Genomic DNA, 21961 nt, shown 5'->3' on the forward strand with positions numbered 1-21961 from the left:
AGTAATTATAATTTGTAGTTCTCTGACGGGCATTCATTTGTTTCATCTGTTGTTCTCTCCTGCTTCCTTGATCATTTCTAAACATAACTGTTTTATTCTATCCATCATTCCCTTGCATCACATTTCTAAAGTATGCTAAGTTTCTGTTTTCTGACCATTACCTCAACAAAGCAGTTAGTCTCTCTTGGTATATCTGTCTCTAAAATGGATTCGGTATGAAGGCCATGTTAGGCTGGTTAGTAGTCAAACCTGAAATACAGTTTTGTTTAGGGTTTATGCTGCATTTTACTGTCTCATCCCATTGATTTTTCCAAGAAGTCTAAGGACAACACTAAGAACTGGAAAATAAAAATGATTCTGTGCTTTTCCTTTCGTAAGATTACGTATGTGTAGCCCACAAAGAGGTTTCCTGAAATTGGAAGATGATACTTGCTTTTGTTGTAATTGGTAGCTTAGACTTAAATAATAGTAGAATGGTCAAAACCATATCTTCCTCCTGAAATATACTTTGTGGAAAGCTCTGAAGTATAAAAATTATCTGTGGTTTGATGTGGTCAGGGATTCATTTATTCATTTCTGTTTATTTTTGCTTTGGATATTGCATGTATTTGGATTTGAAAATTATAAGGTATAATTTGATACATGAAATTAAAAGCTAACATTTAGTCTCAAAAAGGCTATAATATCTACTCTATAAAGGCATCATGTTTTCCTTTTCACAAGAAATGTTTGGTTATGCAATCTGATTTTAGAAATGTATGAATTGAAGTTTTTTTCAGGTATAAATGACTTTAAAAAAGTTATGTAGAATGCTATCTGCAATTTTAAAGAGTTTACTTTTTACTTTAAAATCCTACCAACTCACTGTGTGGATTATTGATTATTGGAAACTATGCAGAGATATAACTATTGCTTTCTTGGCAACCATGCAGAAGTGATTTGCCACTGTTTTCTTCTGTAACTCTCCCCCCCCCCATTTCCCTATCTATTTATTTCTTGACAGTTTGTCCTACTTATACCGCCCAGGTTTGACTCTGTTTATCTTTTTGTTTTTACAAGTGTATTCGCTTAATTTTATGTGTATTTTTAACCAATCTCAGACCAATCAACATTCGTGTTTATTTTCCAAATCTATTGTCCCCATATGTACATATTAGTTTTATGTTTCTTTAACTCGCATAATATATCAAAGGAATTATAGCTTAATGAATATGCTAAAATAGACATTTAAAATCTTAAAATTTCCTTAAAATAAATAAAATAAACAGTAGTGGCTAACACATACTGGGCTAGAAACTAGGAGACTGTGAGTTCTAGTCTCAGGCATGAAAGCCAGCTGAGGGACTTTGGGCCATCCCTTCTCTCTCAGCCTAAGATACTTTATATGGTTGTGGTTGAAAATAGGAGGAAGAAGATGTGTTAGGTATGTTTGCGGACTTGAATTATTTATAAAAATAATGGTTCCACCACAAAATCGCGGAGGACAAAATCGCGCTCGACGAAAGCGCGCATTTGACGTCATCACAGCGCGACGAAAACATCGCGCTGTGATCGAAAAATGTAAAAATAAAGCTAAAACCTTCCCCTAACCCCCCCAAACCTAACCCTAAACCTAACCCTAAACCTAACCCTTAACCTAACCCTAAATCTAACCCTAAACCTAACCGTTAACGTAACGAAAAACCTAACGCTAACCCTAACGCTAACGCTCTAAACCTGACCCTAACCCTTAACCTAACCCTAACCCTAACCCTTAACCTAACCCTTACCTTTATGTGAATCGGCTTGCTTTAATTTTAATTTTATTTCAATTTTTAATTTTTTTCGTCGCGCTGTGATGACGTCACATGCGCGCTTTCGTCGAGCGCGATTTTGTCCTCCGCGCTTTTGACGGGTCACGAAAATAATAAAGGAAGGATTTAAAAAATCCATTTTTCTTGGAGATTTCCCATTATTTTTCTATCTCATAATTCCTTGGAAGACTCAACAATTTTTCCAATTATAAGTTGTAAGTATACACATACAATATATTTGGATTCAGGTGCCCCAAATGATAACAATTATATTTCTTTTCTTTCTTTTCTTTTCTTTTGAACAGGAGTTGATAAATGATCCTTTGTACATAGGTCTGAAGCACAAACGAATCCGAGGTCAGGCCTATGATGATCTTCTAGATGAATTTATGGAAGCTGCAGTTTCCCGGTAATTGGTTATATTTCTGCATTGTGTACCACTGGATATTTTAGGAATTTATTGAGAGCTGGAAAGACAACTTAACTTAGAAGCTAAGATGCATCCTTTTTACAGGCTTACAAATACAGTTTGTACTTGTAGCTCATTGGTTTATAATGTTGAATTGTTGTGAATGGATTTACTTTTTCACAACAGTAAGAAGAAGATTGGGAACCTCTCCCTATATTAGGAAATCTTTCTTTTTACCTGTTTTAAAAGTTATTTTAAATTTAAGAATCAGAGTTTATTCTTATTTATTTTATTTATATATTAGATTTTTTTGCTGCCCATCTTGCTTTGAGGTGACTCTGGGCAGCCTATAACAATAAAATGCAGCTGGTTTGCATTTACAGCTAGTTGCAGCAGTAATTATAACATTGAAACATTTTTTTTAACCATTGCTTGATTAAGTGAAGTGCAATCCTGGCTTATTTTCTTTAGTTGCTTACAGACATATATACTCCATATAGTTCCAAGTTAAATAAAAAAATCAGAACAATGGTTTCGCTTACCATTTCATTTGAATATTGTTAAATTTTGTTGGTAGCATATTTATTTGACACAGTTGTTTTCTTTGGCAAAGAAATATATTAGGGAGAAACCAGATAATTATGATTCTAATTGAAAATTATGAAAGAATGTTGGGCCACACTGAAACTTTAATAGGAAAATTTAGGTCTAGTATTCTTAATTAAATCAATTCTTGGCCTATCATTAATTCTTAATTGCCAACGGACCCATCTACAGTTGTTTATTTATAGAAAATCTTTTGCAAATTATTCCAGTGTTTATAATTATTTCTGGAAAGAATCTATATTGTTGTCTGTTTGCAAATTAGCGAATCCATCCAGAATGGGGTGAAATGATGTCAGGCTAGGAGTTCAGGGTAAATCTTTATACCTGATAAAACTAAACCGTAGGTACACAATGAGGTAGAAACCTCTGTACCTTTTATCTATCTGCTATGCTTGGGGTTTGTTTTGGAAAGTTATATGTTTTTCAGCTTCCAAAAGTTTTTGTTTTTTCTTATTAAAATATTAAAAATTTGTGAGATACCCGTAGTCACTTCATGACACTTATTTACAAAGAGACTTGAAAGTTAGAAACTAAATAATAAAGTGATGTTTGTTCCATTGTAAGGACAAAAGAAGTTGCTAGATTTCTAAGAATGGAGTATTTTACACAATAGCAGTTTGGGCTCACTTGTGGATTGAGCATAGATGAGGTGTAAAAAAAATGGTTTTCCATTATAAGAATTATAATAGGTCACATCTTTTTCTTATTGGAAAAAAATATTTTGTTTCTATGAGGTATTTTAAGTTTTTATGTATACTTTAGCAGCAGAGAAAAGCCTTTATTATATAAAGATGACAAGGAACATACGTAGCAATTTGCAAAATGGCTAGCAGAGCAAGAAAATGTACAGAACATATATATATATATATATATATATATATATATATATATATATATATATATATATATATATATATATATATATATATATATATATATATATATATGTGTGTGTATGTGTGTGTGTGTGTGTGTGTGTGTGTGTGTGTGTGTGTGTGTGTTTTTATTTGTGCTGATAAATAAATAAAGGGAGACTAGTATAGATCTATTTCAAGCTATTTAGCTCTCATCAGCTAGCCACACCCTTACTGGGATTCGAACCTGTGCTGTATTGCATCTTAGGCAAACGTCTTAGCCATCAAGCCACAGGTCTCCTCCTTATCAGCTGAAGCCAGGGAAGAAGGTATATATTAGTGTCACAACATATATACATACATACATACATACATACATACATACATACATACATACATATATGTCTAGGATCCTCAAGCTGTGTAATTTATGATGAACATCCAAACAAATCAGATTAGTCTTCTACAAAAATAAAGTTTAAATTTGCTGCGTCCAGTGTGCTGTACAAATAGTTTGTGCTTTTTTTTCTGTTTTAACATTCTGATGTGTTAATGAGTTAACAAAACCACAAGGACTGAGGTATGGTGGCCCCTTTTTTAACTTAATTGACTATGTAAATCAGGGATAAGCAGATTTACTTCATGCATGAATTCTTTTGATAGAATTTAAGGTCTACCTAGCAGAATCAGGATTGCAAGCTAGGTTGAAAGAACATGAGGGTACAGACACAAAATCACAATTAAATGGTTGGTGGTGGCAATGATTTACAACCAGGAGCAATACTGTGTGGGATGATCTGCCTAGAATGTTAACGCAGGAGTTAATTTTAAGAACTAGAATTTATGGACACGATTTTGAATTTTGTTTCTGTATTTCAACAAATTAATTTAGTAAAGAAATACTTGTTGCTGCACTTGCTAAAGAAATAATCGCTGATCTACAATCAGATTTCAAATGATAGTCTCTTTGTCCCTAGGAGTTTGCTGCAGTAGGAGCTTGAAAGTGGGTAGATGAAATAAAGGCTACTTTGCAGATTGGCTGAGAATATTGCCTACATAGAGTTTTCATCGTTAAAGAAATTTACTAGATCATTTATTGGGCACATCAGTGCAAGTAAAATAAAGAGAATTTCAAATTGCCAAATAACTGGGGGAACATATGTGATTTCTGCCTGCCCCCCCTCTCTCACACACACACTCACACTCACACACACAGACACATCACTAGTTGCTATGTTATTCAGACTGGCTAACATCACTAGTTGCTATGTTATTCAGACTGGCTAACATAAGGAAGGGCAATGTTGATCATCAAAGATCCCCACAAGAGAACAGCACCGTCAGCCAATCACTAGCCTCCCTACAACATGGAAAGTCCTGTAAGGCATCATAGCCGCCAAGCTACAGGTATCAGGAGTGCATGGACCAATGCACAAGCATAGCTCAGAAGGGCATTGGGAACAACGCCAGAGAGTCAAAACATCAATTGCTCATAGATAATAAAGCACTAGCCAAGGTTCAAGGTCTAGACAGATCAATCACAGCACAGCCTGAATTCACAACAGGAAGGCATACAACTGAAAGACATACACACGGTTCTGTGAATGCCTGGCACTATACAAAGTTAATAGAATACTAAGGGCTTTCTTCAAGAACTCAGACTGTGATAACACTGGAAGTCAACTTAAAATAGCTCACACAAGTGTTGCATATACCAAGAAGATACCCTGTCTCTACTGCTGTTCTGCATAGGCTTGAACCCCCTCAGTCACAAGGATTGGCTATGGATACAAGATTGTTCTACCATCAATTCAAGTTCAAGATTGGAACTACCATTAGCCACATACTCTACATGAGTGACATCAAGCTGTATGCTAAGAGTGAAAGAGACATCGAGGTAAGGTGGTTAAAATTGATGGCCTGGAACTACCTGCAGGTCTCATAGCAGGCACAGAGATCAGTTACAAGTACCTTGGTGTCCCACAGTCACATGGGAACCACAATGAGGAGGCAAGGAGGCATCAACATCGAAGTATCACCGTAGGCTAAAATAGACCCTGAAGAACCATTCAAGGGGAGAACAAGAACCTGTGGGACTTGCAGATTCAGATGGACAGGCAAGTATTGGCCAATCGACCAGACATGATGGTAGTAGACAAGGAGTAGAAGACAGTGATAGATGGAGCAGTGCCAAGTGAGATCAACATCAGGAAGATGTATGAAAAGCTGAAGAAGAACCAGGTCCTGAAGGAGGAACTAGAGAAGACATGGAAAGACAATGCCAAAGTGGCTCCAGTGATGGTAGGAGCACTTGGTGCTGTGATTCCTAAACTGGGAGAGAAGGTCCAGCAGTTTCCAAGAACAACATCAGAGCTCTCTATCCAGAAAAGTGCAGTGCTAGGAACAACTAAGATTACTGTGCAGGACCCTCAAAGTCCCAAGCCTCTAGCAGAGGATTGAAGATTGAGGAAGACACATACTACCAATAGGGATGAGAAGAGGTTTTTATTATTATTATTTTAAATAAAATAGAGTTCAACTGAATCACCTGGCAGTTCTTGGGGTGATGCCAAATCTTTTTTCCTAAGACCATTTGATTGATTTATTCTCTAGCACTAGTCAGCATCTGTATTGTTTCTAACGCTTAAAAAAAATCTACCTATCAACCCCTGCTTCTGCACTTATAATCAGTATGATTTATACACACCTGTAAAGAAGATTAAAACTGAACTACTGGAAAATGCTTTGTAAAATAATTATACCTGCTACTTTTTACAAATGTAACGCTCATTCGACACCCACAATGGGTGTCTGCAACTAACTGCTTAGGAAGGCTAGATATCATATCCAGATAGTAGCCCAGTTTGCTATATGACTCAAGAGACCAGTTTTGAACCGGTCAATCAACAGGATTGGGCTTTCTGCCCTCTCTCTGTGCTTCTTATTTTTCCAGTCAAATAGGCATTCAGCCAGAAGATACAAAGAGCAGTTATATATACATCTAATCAATCAATCAATCAATCAATCAATCAATCAATCAATCAATGTTATTAAGTCCTGGCTTTCTTATAAGTGCTCAATGCAACATGCTGTATTTTTTGGAGCGTAAGGTGCACCTTTTCCCCCTCAAAAAAGAGGCTGAAAATCTGGGTGCGTCTTATACACTGAATACAGCATTTGTTTGCCTCCAGAAATCCCGCCCCCCTTACCAAAATGACCGTGCATAGCTTTTAGGAAACTTTCAGAGAGCTCCTGGGGGCTAGGGAAGTTAGAAATGAGCAAAAAACAAGCCATTTTTTGCTCAACTTTGCCCCCCCAGCCCCCAGGAGCACTCTATAAGCCTCCTAAAGGCTATGCACGGCCATTTTGGTAAAGGGGGTGGGATTTCTGGAGGCAAACAAATGCTGTATTCAGTGTATAAGACCCCCCCCTCCAAGAGCACTCTACAAGCTTCCTAAAGGCTATTCATGCCTTTTTTTAAAAAAAAACGAAAGGCCTGTTTTCACGAAAAAGGGTCATTTTTGAGGGGTTTGCAGAGTGCAAACAAAACAAAAAAAATATTTTTTTAAAATTTGCCTCTTCAAAACTTGGTGCGACTTATACTCCAAAAAATACTGTACATCCTTCTACTTCTGTTTTCCACCATAACAACAGCCCTGGGAGAAGCAAGCTGGGGAGAGAGAGAGAGGGAAGGGAGGGAGGGAGGGAGGGAGGGAGGGAGGGAGGGAGGGAGGGAGGGAGAGAGAGAGAGAGAGAGAGAGAGAGAGAGAGAGAGAGAGAGAGAGAGAGAGAGAGAGAGAGAGAGAGAGAGAGAGAGAGAGAGAGAGAGAGAGAGAGAGAGAGATCACAATTGGCTCAAGTCCACCCAGCTTGCTACACCGTTTGGGATCATTATGTATTAAGATTCCTAAATCAAAAGGAAAGTTGCATTTAAGCTAACCCCAATTCTTCCTTAAATATTTTAACATAGGGAAGTTGAGGGAAAGTAAGGAAAGATATTAGCAAGACACATGGCTCCTCCGCGAGCTGCGCTGGCTACCTGTCGATCTCCGGATGCTCTTCAAGGTGCTATTAGTCACCCATAAAGCCCTGCATGGTAGTGGATCTGGATACTTGAGAGACCGCCTCCTGCCAATTACCTCCCTGCGACCAATAAGATCACATAGATTAGGCCTCCTCCGTATTCCATCGGCCAGCCAGTGCCGGCTGGCAACTACAAGGAGGAGGGCCTTCTTAGTAGTAGCCCCGACCCTTTGGAACGAACTCCCCGTGGAGATTCGTACCCTCACCACCGTCCAGGCCTTCCGCACAGCCTTGAAGAACTGGCTAGCCCGTCAGGCCTGGGGACAAAGATAGTTACCCCTCCCGAATGATGAATGTATGTTGCTTATTACTTTTATTATATGTGTTTATGTCACTGTTTGTACTTCCCCTCCCTGATTTTATGTGAGCCGCCCTGAGTCCCCTCAGGGAAAAGGGCGGCCTACAAATGTTAATAAACATAAACATAAACATGGCTATAAACAGTATGACCTTTCTGTGTGGCCCATCCTAATGAGCCGAGGTGGCGCAGTGGTTAGGGTGCAGTACTGCAGGCCACTTCATCTGACTGTTATCTGCAGTTCAGCGGTTCTAATCTCACCAGCTCAGGGTTGACTCATCCTTCCATCCTTCCGAGGTGGGTGAAATGAGGACCCAGACTGTGGGGGCGATATGCTGACTCTGTAAAACCACTTAGAGAGGGCTGAAAGCCCTATGAAGCGGTATATAAGTCTAACTGCTATTGCTATTGCTATCCTCAGTTCCAAGCCTTCATATGCAGATACATGAATGAATAACAGAGTTGGAACGGACATTGGAAGTCTTTGAGTCCAACCCCCTGCTCAAGCAGGAAACCTTATACCATTTCAGACAATTGATTGTCCAATCTCTTCTTAAAAACTTCCAGTGACGGAGCATCCACAACTACCATATTTTTTTAAAAAGTAGATCCATGGAAAGATTGCCTGCAGTGCTAACCTCACTTACTCAGACCTATCTTTTAATGACTCAGAACTTATTTCTGAGTAAGTATGTAGAGTCTTAGAATCCCAAAAGGCATAATCAGTCTGAAATTGTGCAGACTTCAATCTTCCTATTTAAGATTTCAATTGAGTTTGAAGTGGTTCAGCAAACTCTAATTAAGATGGAACTCTAATTCTGACAATAACTTTTTATAATGCAAAATTAATGCCACACTTTGATTTGAATAGGAAACAATGATTGGATTTGAGTAGGCACTCAAGAACACTCAAATCCATAGAGGTTTTTTTTTTATGTCTCATAAATTTTGCAAGGTAAGGTAAGACTCAAATTCTCATTGCTAGTGACAATTTGAAGTGTCAGTGCTCACTTAAATTGTTGGCAAAAGCTAATTTGGACCTTATAAAATTGATAAATTTTAAAATTGCCTATATTTGTTAGGATACAAAACCAAGAATTTGATTTTATAAAAACCTCTATGGATTTGATCCTAAGATCCTAAAAGGAATATGACTGCGGGACTGACAGGTTCACTTAACAACAGTGGCAAGAAAAATCGTAAAAATGGGCAAAACTCACTTAACAAATTTCTCACTTAGCAACAAATTCTAGACTCAATTGTGGTCGTAAGTCAAGGTCTAGCATTATTTCCCACAAAATATTACTTTATATCTTGTATGTACATCTCGACAGATTGAAAAATAATTTTAATTGGTTATTAATGATTCTGTTTATATTTATAAGCTTTGTTTTTCTTTTTATTTATTTTTATCCAGTTTGGTCTAATGGTTAACACATCAAATTAGAAAGCAAGAAACTCAAATCTCGCCTTAGTCATGAAAGCCAACTGGATGACTTTGGGCCAGTCAATTCTTTCTCAGCCCAATATACCTCACAGGGTTGTTGTTGTAGGGAAAATAGGAAAAGTAAGGATATGTGTTGGATATGTTCGTTGACTTGGGTTATTTGTAAAATAATTAAGATGGGAAATAAACAAACAAACATACAAGCTACCATACACAACAAGCTTGTGTTTGTATACATGAGTTGTATCTCTAACATATAGAGTGGTTAGCTCTTTCAGATTGTATTTTTAAAAAGAAAGAGGAGAAATTTGGGTTTTGTTTCCCTTTCTCTTTCTTTTTTTAATCTGGTATGTTGGTTTCAAGGCTGCCTGAAGTTTCAAAGCACGCCTGAGGGCTGCCAATCTGCCACTCCCAATATCAACCCATCCTACACCCCCCCACCCCACCCCCCACCCCTGTCTTCTTTTTCTGGTCTCTAGAGTTGGAGGTCTGCCGCCGGAACAAAACTACAGTAATCTCAGTCTTCTCTGCACTCTTTCTAGGGTCTGAACATCTTTTTATTTTGGGGGGCAATGGCTGTGTTTTCATCTTTCATATTGGAATTGCCAAGTAAACAGAAAAAGATGCTGATAGGCACCTGTTTTGTAAAGTTTTCATTTTCCAATCCCAAGGCAATATCGGTAAAATGTAAGCCTAATGCAACAAAGCAGAAAAACGTTACTGCTAGAAATAGAACTTATTGTCAGCAGTATGTATAATTGCTTGCCTATGTCTACTCTGCTGTAAGGGGATGATAGTGGGAGATGGAAGTGCCATGAGTTTCCATTCCGAGAGTGGGCATTTTAGGAGAGTTCTGACACTGTAGGATTGCAACCAGTGATGGGATTCAAATAATTTAACAACCGGTTCTCTGCCCCAATGACTTCTTCCAACAACCAGTTCACCAAACTGCTCAGAAACTTAACAACTGGTCCTCCCGAAGTGGTGCGAACTGGCTGAATCCCACCACTGATTGCAACCATCATTTCCTAAACTCTGCGTTCATAACTTTAACATTGTTAATGTTTTCCTAGTGCCAATTTTGTGGGAACTGCAATTGCTACCATGTGCGCATGCCCACATCTGACCATCAAACCTTGACAGATTTCAATTTTTTTTAAAACAAAAACAAAACCCAAGATTCCGAGATGAGTTGTTCCTTTGATTTATTGTTTTCGTATTAGTCATAATTCTTCTCTGTCAATGTCAATTCAACTTTCGCGAAAGAAAATATACTTTATTCAGTTTTTAATTCTTTAGTCAGACACGTAATGTTTTGTACTTAATTTTTATTCTTATTGAAATCTTGTTAGGAAACGTTCTAAGAATGTCACCAAGCATGACTTCTTTTTACTCCGGTATATATCTGAAAGAAAAAGGCCAAAACAGAAGGTTTTTATTCTTTTTCCTTTCAGTTGCTTCTCTGCTCAGGTTTCAGCTTGAATCCCTTCAAAGGCGTTCCAGTCTACAGTCTGAGAATAATCTAGGGACTAATTCAAAATTATATCATATACACATAGTGATACGTAAAAGTTCTGAAATTAAGCAGAATATCAGGGATAAAAATACCCTACCTATTATTAAAGTTTCCCCCAATCAGCCTCTACTCCCATTGACACATTTATAGGCTTCTATTGCTTTTCCAGATGCATAAGCAATGCATCTCTTTCCATAGCTTATTTTAGCTCTGAAATAATTAAATGATGCTAGAAAATGCTGGGCTTTAAACCTTATTCTTTTGGAGCCTTTAATCTTTTTAATGATATGCTTGTTAGCCCTGGATCTCTTATCCAGCCTTGCAATGTTAGCTAATATCTTCAGATCAGGAAACTATCATCTATTACATTTCCTTTAGCAGTCCTATCTGAAAGAAAAGAGACTTCATTTGAATCTTCCGGTTCTGATTGAGGCTGAGTAAGGTTTTTCTGTACACAGATAAAAGAAGAAAATGTGTAGTGTTGAGAAAAGAAATAGAGTTGATTTAAAGGGAATGGGAAAAATTTCCATTTGGACTTCCCAGGTCAGATGAAGGTTTTGGGGAATCACCCTTAGTTGACTGTAAAATAGGTATCAAGAACAGATTTTGATAATAATAAATAATAATAATTAATAATAATAAACACAGCAACTTACTAATGTGCTGCTGATATTTTTTTCCAATATGCAATGTTGAAAGGCAGCTTTTCCATGTTGCGTTTCAGAGCTCCCAATTAATTTTGTAGAGCAATATCAGGGTCAGCCTAGAAAAGGATTTGCATCTTCTGGTCTGAAACCAAATTGACTATTCAGCACAGGATGTTTTTTCTTCTTCTTAAAGTGTTTGCCAGGAGACCATAGAAGCTGTAAATTATGGATGGAAAGTATTTTTAAAGGATAGTATTTGCAGACTAAATTAATCAAGTGCACCTGGTATTTTTTTATATTTTCCAAATCAGATTTTAAAATATGACCCAGCTGCTTGCATTTTGCAATTAGCTGACTTGCTAATATTTTGTAAAAAAGTCTTAAACTGATCTCTTTACTTAATTTTACTCTTGGAGTAATAGGCATTAAACTGGAGTCAATAGTGTGTTGCACTCTGTAGATTTTTAATCTTAAATCAGTACAAATGCATCAGTGGCTTAGCTTAAAATTGTTCATTGTGCTATGAGAAGTTAATAGGAAATTGACAGTGCCATGTCAATGTAATATTTATTCTTCAGCTTTTCATCTAATTCAGTTGACATTCTGAACTCATGACTGGGCTTGATACGGGGCTGAATGAGGGCTAATAAACCAAAGCTTCATCCAGTCAGAGTAAAAAATGTTTCGTCTGTCTGGTTAAGCGATGCTCACCATGTTCTGGAGGGGACCATTCCTCACTGCATTTGCTTGAGGGGGTTTGGGGATCTTACACATTCGGTAAAGATGTGACTCACGATGCCGGTTACGAATTCAGACAAATAGATCAACTGCAACCTGTCTGAAAAGAGACAGCCCTGTAACATTTATTAATAGGTTGATAATCTCCTGCTTGAGTTTCTGCATGCATTATTTATGAGGCTGCCTTTGAAAGGAGTCTGGGAACCTCTGTTGAAATCAAGAGTGGCTAGACTATAACTGTCTTTAATTTTAAAAACTTTCAAACCATCTTAGGGTTATCTCTGTTATGTCTGCAGAAACCCTAACACGGGGTTAGACAAATCTTTGGGTTTTAGACTTAAATGTTCTGGTCTCATACATCAACCACCTGGGAAGCTTGCTTTTTCAACAAGCATGATTAAGCAAAGCTAACTCATGGACTGCTCTCTATCAAAACACCTCTGGATACCTTTTGTCATTCATCTTTCTTTCCTCGTCATCCTCCTACTCCTTCGTATGAGTGACAGTAGTCCATTTTTTCCCTAAGAATTATTGGTGGGCTTTAGGTGGAACCAGAGGCACTTCTCTTTTAAGTTTAAAAAAATTGATATAAATCTGGAGGGAACTCAAAGAGGTGAACATAGAGTGGTTATTCCTGACCAGTGATGGGTTGCTCCCGGTTCGGCCCAGTTCGGCTGAACCGGTAGTAGCAACGGTGGGAGACGGGAGCGTGCCCGAACCGGTAGTAAAAATATTTGCAACCCACCACTGTTCCTGACCTAAAGGGCACTGCTTGAAGTTGTATTCTGGAAGCCATTTCTAAAGTGAATAATTGCCAGTGAGATAGCCCATTTTAGTCTTTCACCTCCTTTGTGGAATATCCTTCCCTAAGAGGTCGGTGTAATACCAATCCTATGGAATTTTTCCCCCAAAAATCCTTATTATTCTATGTGACATTTTAAGGTCTACTTTAGTGTGTTTAGATTTTTTTAAAAAATATTTTATTCTTCCACTGTTTTTCATTTAAATTAATGTGTTGCTTTCTTACCCTAGGTGTTACCCTAGGTGAAAAATAGTTTTCTCCTATCATTTATGACATGCTTGTTTTTACCATTTTGTGGTTTTCATTTGCTTGTATACCACTGGAAAGAATTCTAGTTATCTGACAGTCTGAAACTGTAGTCAGTCAATCATTTTTTGGGAGACTCATAAAAAATAGTCATGAAAATCTTACAAAAGCAGCCTTTCCTTACATCCACAATTTTGATTTCATGTTTTATGGCACCCTTTGAATGAGCCATATGGGAAACATCAAAACTTGCTTACTGAAAGTGCTTGTACATTTTTATGTTTTGTAATGTTCACAGTATGGGAAGGGCAGATTCCCATATTCTTAGATATTCTGTGTTCATATTTGCATGCCTTCTCTTTATGAAAGATAAAGGAATATGTCTGGAGATGGTTTCGTATTTATTTAACATCACTGCCATAGGATATTTGTGGTTTTGATAAAGTTTTACATTGTATTTTTATACTTGTAGTTTGCAGAAGAAAAGGTGGTAGAAATGCAAGGGTTTGCATTTTCTGTTGAGAGTAATGAGTGAATTGTCTTTACTCTAGTAACCCTTTCATAATTGACTCGCATGAAAAATGAATTTAAGGGGCATCCAAAATTATTAACTTTTTAAGGTGACCAATTCGGAATTAGCAATTTATGAAGAATCGTAGAAGCTATTTAGAGATCAGTCTGGTAGTCTTACGTTTGTAAACTACAGATTTGTGTAAAATAAGAATTGAAAGATTTGTTTCCTGTCCTTTTTGTAGTTAAGTTATAAATCTTGCATAATAAGAAGAGTGGCTCATAATTAGGCATGGCAGCTTAAACAGTGTAGGTTCCTTTAGAAAGGGGATAAAAGTAATATTTATTATCCACAACAGAATAATGCCATTCTTTAATATGTCAGTTTAATCCAGCAATTTATCAGGGACTGAGAAAATATATTGACTAGATGTTGATTTCTAACGTTCTACTTAAGTTTCAGACACATGTGCAAAACAAGAAAGGCACAGTGCCAATGATCTGAAAAGTCATTCGTTTGTATTTATGACGTGGCCCAGAATCTTGCTGAATTGAAATAATGTTATTGGCTGCATATAAATAACTCAGCAAAATGTTATCTTTATAGTTAGTGATTAATGCACTTCATGTAAGAAAAAGAAGGCTAAGTTGCTTCCCACTAACCATCTGTTTATAATTTAAATATTTTAAGATACTGCAAAACACACATACACAACTCTCCTGTTGCTCTGAGTCAGCTTGAACCACTTCCTACGCAAAGCAGTGCTTCTGCTTCTTTCTTGATGGTTTCATGGCTCTGTGGAGAAGTGCTTTTTCTCCCATAGACATCAAAGAGGATAATACAAAGGGTTCCACCACAAAACCGCGGTAGACTAAAGCGCGCTCGACGAAAGCGCGTACGTGACGTCATCACAGCACGACGAAAACAGCACGCTGTGAGCGGTAAACTTAAAATTAACGCGAAAACCTTACCCTAACCCCCCCAAACCTAACCCTAACCCTAACCCTAAACCTAACCCTTAACCTAACCCTAAACCTAACCCTTAACCTAACGCTAAACCTAACGCTAACCCTTAACCTAACCCTAAATCTAACCCTAACGCTTAACGTAACCCTAAACCTAACCCTAACCCTTAACCTAACCCTAACCCTAAACCTAACCCTTACCTTTACGTGAATCGGCTTGCTTTAAAAGCGCTTTTTAAAGCGCCCTTTTTTCTCCGTGGTTGTATTTGTTGCGCTGCTGATGACGTCACGTACGTGCTTTAATCGGGCGCGCTTTAGTGGACCGCGGTTTTGACGGGTCACGAATACAAAGTAACATCTCAAAAATGTTGTACAGGTAATTTTCAACTTACAACCATCCGTTTAGTGACCACTCAAAGTTACAACGGCACTGAAAAAAGTGCCTTATGACCATTTTTCACCCTTATGACTGTTGCAGCATCCCCATGGTCATCTGATCAAAATTTGGATGATTGGCAACTGATGTGTAGCTAGCTATGATGGTGGCAGTGTCCCAGGGTCATGTGATTACCATTTGCGACCTTCTGTCGCAAAGTCAACAGATTCACTTAACCATATTTATTAACTTAACAACTGGGTGATTTGTGGCAAGAAAGCTCATAAAATGAAGCAAAACTCAATTAACAATTGTCTTGCTTAGCAATGGAAATTTTGGGCTCAGTTGCATTTGTAAGTTGAGGACTATATGTGGTTTGCTTTAATGTAATCTTTTAATGTCACTACACTGAACTCATTTTAAAGGAATAATTTTTGTCAAATATATGAACTATGCACCAATGGACAGTTTCTTTCTTCTGATTTCTTGATTGCCACTTCCTAACACCAAGAATTATTTCTGTACCCCTTGTATAAAATATATTATGATATTGTTACTGGGTGTCTTTAACATAAATTTGCTGAAGGCATCCAGTATTTCCAAGAAATATTTCTCTCCCTTACCTTTATTTTCTGCATTTGGGATCTGTCAGGAATAGCATTAAATTAGCCTAACAATTCAAAAGACATCTGATTGTAGTACTGTATCTCACAAGAAGTTAATTATATCTCTAAACTTGACAGACATTTCCTTTTGTCATAAATATTTAAAATAAGCCTGCTAACTCAAAATGTTAAAATGCTGGAAGATATATAATTTAAAACACTAAATGGGCATTTGAAAGATTGATGAATTTTTTAAATATGAGTATCTATTGTGTTATCTAAGGATTTTATGCCAGGAACTAAAAAACCCAGTATTCTCATCTTTCTGCATTGGTGAGGCTGCAAGACAGTCTCTCCCTGTCCCACCACTTTATCCTTTATCAATAAAAACATATCTTGGTACATATTTGAACTATGGATGTTGTGGCCCACCAGTGGCCAGCAGAGCTGGTGGTAGACTCAGACAGTGAGGAGGTTGGGGAGGAACATGGGCCAGTCCTGGAGTCTGGAAAATGCTATGATTAGTGCTCTGTGTCGGAGGCAGAGATGGGGCCAGGGCTGTCCCACAGTTATCAGCTGCCTTCAGAGTTGGAACTCAGTGGTGCAGAAGAACAGCTGGAGCCTGTATGCAATGTGCACATGTGCAGAGCTGCCAGGGGAAGGGAACAGTTAAGGAACAAGGGCCGACTTGGGAGTAAAGACACAGTTGGACGGTGAATGGCCCCTCCCACAGGGAATAAAGAGGAGCAAAAAGGGAGTGGAGTTTGCAGGAGAGAATTAATTCACTTAATTAGTGTGAAGATTTGTTCGTGACTGTCGGAGACTCCTTGCCAAGTATTTTCTTGTACAGCATTGCGTTTGGAAGATATTGGCCTGGCAGCTCTCCAAGCCTGATAAGGTCTGTGGTTGTAAATTCACCCTTGAAAGACTGTCTGCCAGTACTTCGCTGGATGTGAATGAGAGAAATTCACATTAGCTTAATAAAAAGGGGTTTTGTTGGGACAAAGAGTCTGCTTCATGATTTTGTGAAGCCTAGGTCAGAACAATGGAGTCCTTGGTGGTCTCTGAGCTTGATTGTTTTCTTGAAGACATTTCATTACCCAACTAGATAACATCGTCAGGACGTGGTTCCATCAAAAACACTCCCACCAACATTGACAGGGCAAGCCACTAGTATATAAACAGAGAGCAAGCCCCGTTTCCTTCTAGCATTGATGATGTTACCTAGTTAGGTAACATTCAAACGTTCCTTTATCAGATAGCTCCTATTTAATTATAATAAACGGTACATATTCTTTTTAGGCTTTTATACCTCTATTGGGGAGAAAAGTTTTATTGGCTTTCCTCAAGGAAGATTTAATAAAGTCAGAATTCAGAATTTTACATATTCTTACTTTTCTAGGGGCATATAGTATGAACTTTGCATGAGTTGATGTTTGACTGTCCAATGAAGTAGTCTCAGGAACACTTTACCATAAGTTCAAATTATTTTCTTTAAGAAAAAATCTATTGTGTTTTAATTAATAACATAAAAGGGAAAACAACAAAACAAAACACAAAGATAATACTGATAGAAGTATATAGTCAAAGAAAAGAGGAAAAAAGACATAAAAAGAGCCCAAAGTACATCCTGACTTGCAAAATTGAAGTTTGACTTTATTAAGGTCTACATGTGCTGTACTGAAATTATAGGATCTTAATCTGCTGGTGAACAGCATCATATAATACTTAACGATCACAACCTATAAGTCACAGAGTTGAATATCAGGGAAATTGTTCTGTTTGAACAACATCAAATGAGTTTTACATTCACTAGTCAGACTGCATTTCCAACGTTTTTGTGAATTCAGTTCCTAGGGGCAAAATTGTCTGAATAGACAGATACTGTTACGGCCCATTTTTCCATACTGTAGTATGTGAATACATTTATCAAAAAGTTGCACATCGCAAAAATTAAAATAAGGTTGAAATCTGTACGCTTTCATAAAGGTAAAACCTTTTAAGGCAACCTGCATATACTGTTAACCATTTCAATTCTGTTTGTTTTGAAAAAGAGATAACATGTTTTAAGGGACGTGGTGGCTCAGTGGCTAAGACACTGAGGTTGTCTATCAGTCGGCAGTTCAGCGGTTTGAAACCCTAGTCCCGCGTAATGGAGTGAGGTCCCGTTACTTGTCCCAGCTTCTGCCAACCTAGCAGTTCGAAAGCATGTAAAAAATGCAAGTAGAAAAATAGGGACCACCTTTGGTGGGAGGTAACAGCATTCTGTGCGCCTTTGGTGTTTAGTCATGCTGGTCACATGACCATTGAGACATCTTCAGACAGCACTGGTTCTTCGGCTTTGTAACAAAGATGAGCACCGCCCCCTAGAGTCGGAAACTACTAGCACATATGTGCAAGTAGAACCTTTACCTTTACTTTTATTACTCTGTTTTAATAGTTCTTGCCTATTCTCTCTTAAGAGTTCTGATTTGCAAAGATGTCCTTATTTGGAGAGAAAGGCACAAAACAAGAAAGCAATATACCTTTTATTCAAACCCACATCAGTCCCTATCAAGAATTGACATAGCTTGGATCTCATCTGGTCTATGTAATCAATTAGACGAAATTGAAATAGAAGCAAATGAGTGGGCAGATCATAATCCAATTAAATTAAGATGGAAAGGTCAAAGAAGAAGAAAAAGATGGATGATGAACTCAAATATTGTAAATGAAATAGAATACACTCAAATGCTGGAGAAAGAATTAAAACTATTCTTTAGGATAAATAGAAAAGAAGACACCCCAATGCAAAATCTCTGGGATACTATGAAAGTAGTATCACGAGAGGCCTTACGATTGCCTACATGGCGAGAAAAACTAGAAAACAAAAAGAGCAACAAGAATGTATGCAAAAAGAACTTAGGGAAGCCGAAGAAAAACTACAGAAAGATCCAAAGAATAAAATTAAAAAAGAAAAAAGAGAGATGATAAAACGTAACTTAATAACTCAAAAGGAATTAGCACAGAAAATTAAAGCAGCCGGACAGAATTACTTTGAACAAGCCAACAAACCTGGACGATGGCTGGCATACAGATTGAAGAACGAAAGAGAAAAAAGGATGATATAGCAATTAAAAGATGATGAGGGAAGAATTCAATACAATTTATTCATAAATACTTTGCAAAACTATACACACAAGATAGTTATTACTCTGTTTTAATAGACAGTTCTTGCCTATTGTCTCTTAAGAGTTCCGATTTGCAAAGATGTCCTTATAGGTCACAGAAGACTGTTGTGACTCAGCAGAAGTTTGCTGTGAGTTGAGTCGGGATGCAGGAATAACAATGCAGCTGGGGCTTGTTAGTGTCGTCTTCTGAGGATAAAAGGACTGATGGTGCCATGCCCTGGTTGCAGAAGTCAAAGTTCATTCATTCCTTCGTGGTTCGTCGTTCATCGGTCGTGGTTTGTTTGTGAGAGGCACTTGGATAAGTGATTTGCTTTCTGTAACCCTGATTCGAAGAGACACTTGGATAAGTGATTTGCTTTCTTTTGGTGTTGCTGTAATAGCTCTTTGTTTTTGCATTCTGCTGCATAACCTTTTTGCCAGAGACTTTATTTATGTTTATTTTTGGGCTCGCAGCCAGCAAGAGCCACGACTGATAAAGTTATTTCCTTTTAAGTCTGTCTGACTGTCGTCTGTGATGGAGCGAGGAAGGGGGGTCAGAACAGAAGACCTAGCGTCATTCAGTTAAAAATAATCATATTGCTGATTTCCAGTTTTCAGCAGAACTTTATCAAGATCCACAGATTTGGCTGCACTTTTGCAGTAAACAGTATAGTATATTTATTAGGGCAGTGCAGCGCTTCAGATTTGATTCTAAAAAGTGAGTCTGTTTTGGCTTTGTGACCTTTCTATCTCAGACAATTGGAGAGGCAATGAAATGGAACCCTGGTGACTTTATTGCAGGAGGGGAAAAAACACACACACACACAAAAGCCCAGCAAAAACAGGGAGTTATGATTATTTCTGCCAGGTTTGGAACACATTCTTTGTGTTAGGCAAATGTTATAACATCTGTGCTAGTGAAGCATCATTGCTAACAGTATTTGCAGCAAAAATTAGATTGCAGTAGGATGGGCTATCATTGACAGAGGTGAAGAGGCATTCTTACTTAAATGTAGCAGCCAATCAAAATGCAAGGGTTTGCCCAAAGATAACACAAAGCTGAATAATAGCAATTTGAACCAGCACAACTCAGCTTCCTCTATTGTCATCTCTGGGGAGGGAAGCATGCATAAGGATTGTGTTCATAGTAGACTGGGGAATACAAAGAAATATTTTCCAAATCTCTAAGCGATCATACTTCTCTCATCAGAAAAATCATTAGGGAACTAAGTAAGAAGGATGTATTTGAACTAATAATAAATATGCCTGATTTAGAAACACAGTATAACATGTTAAGAGCTTTATTTCTTTACCAGTTATTTCAGATGGTCATATTTTTACCATCTGAAATACTCAGAATTGATTCTGACAATCTTACATCAGAGTTTCTGCCATGTCTTTGCTGCAGATCTGAAGGGGAAAAATGCGTAGGCATAATTTCTCTCTGATAAACACTAATTTAACTTTTTTAAAAAAATATGTAATTACAGCTTACTTATCTTTGAAATAATTGTTGAATTGTTTAAAACAGCATGTTTTCAAGATGATTGTGGGAATACTGTAAAACACACAAGTGTCATTTTGAGAATTCTGGCCAGTAAGGTATATTATCATATTTAATTTCCACTGATGCTGTAGAGCAAATGTATGAAAATGACCCTTCTCTAGTGTTCAAGGGCAGGTTCAGGCAACATATGCATTCTCATAAATAGCAATAGCAATAGCAGTTAGACTTATATACCGCTTCATAGGGCTTTCAGCCCTCTCTAAGCGGTTTACAGACTCAGCATATCGCCCCCACAGTCTGGGTCCTCATTTCACCCACCTCGGAAAGATGGAAGGCTGAGTCAACCTTGAGCCGGTGAGATTAGAACCGCTGAACTGCAGATAACAGTCAGCTGAAGTGGCCTGCAATACTGCACCCTAACCACTGCGCCACCTCAGTAAATAAATACTACTGTTTTTGTCAGTGTACGTGTAGTCCTCATTGGAACTGCATCTACATGGAGGGAAGTATGCAGTGGAGTACACCAAAGCTCTGTTTTAGGTCCAGTACTCTTCAACATCTTCATCAGTGATTTGGATGAGGGAATAAATGGGGAACTCATCAAATTTGCAGATGACAATAAGCTGGCAGGAACAGCCAACACTCCAGAAGATAGGCTCAAGATACAGAAGGATCTTGACAAACTTGAACATTGGGCACTATCTAATAAAATGAAATTCAATGGTGAAAAGAGTAAGGTTCTACATTTAGGCAAGAAAAACAAAATGCACAGGTACAGTATAGATGGTACCTTGCTCAATAGTAGTAACTGTGAGGGGGATCTTGGAGTCCTAGTGGACAACCATTTAAACGGTATAGGGTTTCCTGCCTAGGCAGAGGATTGGACTAGAAGACTTCCAAGGTCCCTTCCAACTCTGCTATTGTATTGTATTGTAAATATGAGCCAGCAATGTGCAGCAGCTGCCAAAAAAGCCAACACATATTTCTAGGCTACATAAACAGAGGGATAGAATCAAGATCGCGTGAAGTGTTAATACCACTTTATAATTCCTTGGTAAGGCCACACTTGGAAAACGGCATTCAGTTTTGGTTGCCATGATGTAGAAAAGATGCGGAGACTCTAGAAAGAGTGCAGAGAAGAGCAACAAAGATGATTAGGGAACTGGAGACTAAAACATATGAAGAACGGTTGCAGGAACTGGATATGTTTAGTTTAATGAAAAGAAGGACTAGCAGTGTTCCAATATTTCAGGGGTTGCCACAAAGAAGAGGGAATCAAACTATTCTCCAAGGCACCTGAGGGTAGAACAAGAAGCAATGGGTGGAAATTAATCAAGGAGAGAAGCAACTTAGAACTGAGGAGGAATTTCCTGACAGTTAGAACAATTAATCAGTGGAACAGCTTGCCT

At 37.8% G+C, this 21961-nt stretch overlaps 1 protein-coding gene across 2 annotated transcripts in view; it reads left to right on the forward strand.

Annotated features, from left to right (window-relative positions):
- Window positions 1–21961, forward strand: part of ME1 (malic enzyme 1) — a 111295-nt gene that overhangs the window by 62096 nt on the left and 27238 nt on the right. For both annotated transcript variants that reach the window (XM_087718812.1, XM_087718813.1), the window contains one exon: window positions 2099–2202. In XM_087718812.1, the coding sequence (XP_087574938.1) occupies window positions 2099–2202 (104 nt within the window). The remainder of the gene's footprint in view (window positions 1–2098; window positions 2203–21961) is intronic.

The sequence above is a fragment of the Thamnophis sirtalis genome, unplaced genomic scaffold (genome assembly GCF_051295495.1).
Source record: "Thamnophis sirtalis isolate CommonGarterSnake01/CBP01778 unplaced genomic scaffold, rThaSir2_p1.2 scaffold_6, whole genome shotgun sequence".
NCBI lineage: Eukaryota > Metazoa > Chordata > Lepidosauria > Squamata > Natricidae > Thamnophis > Thamnophis sirtalis.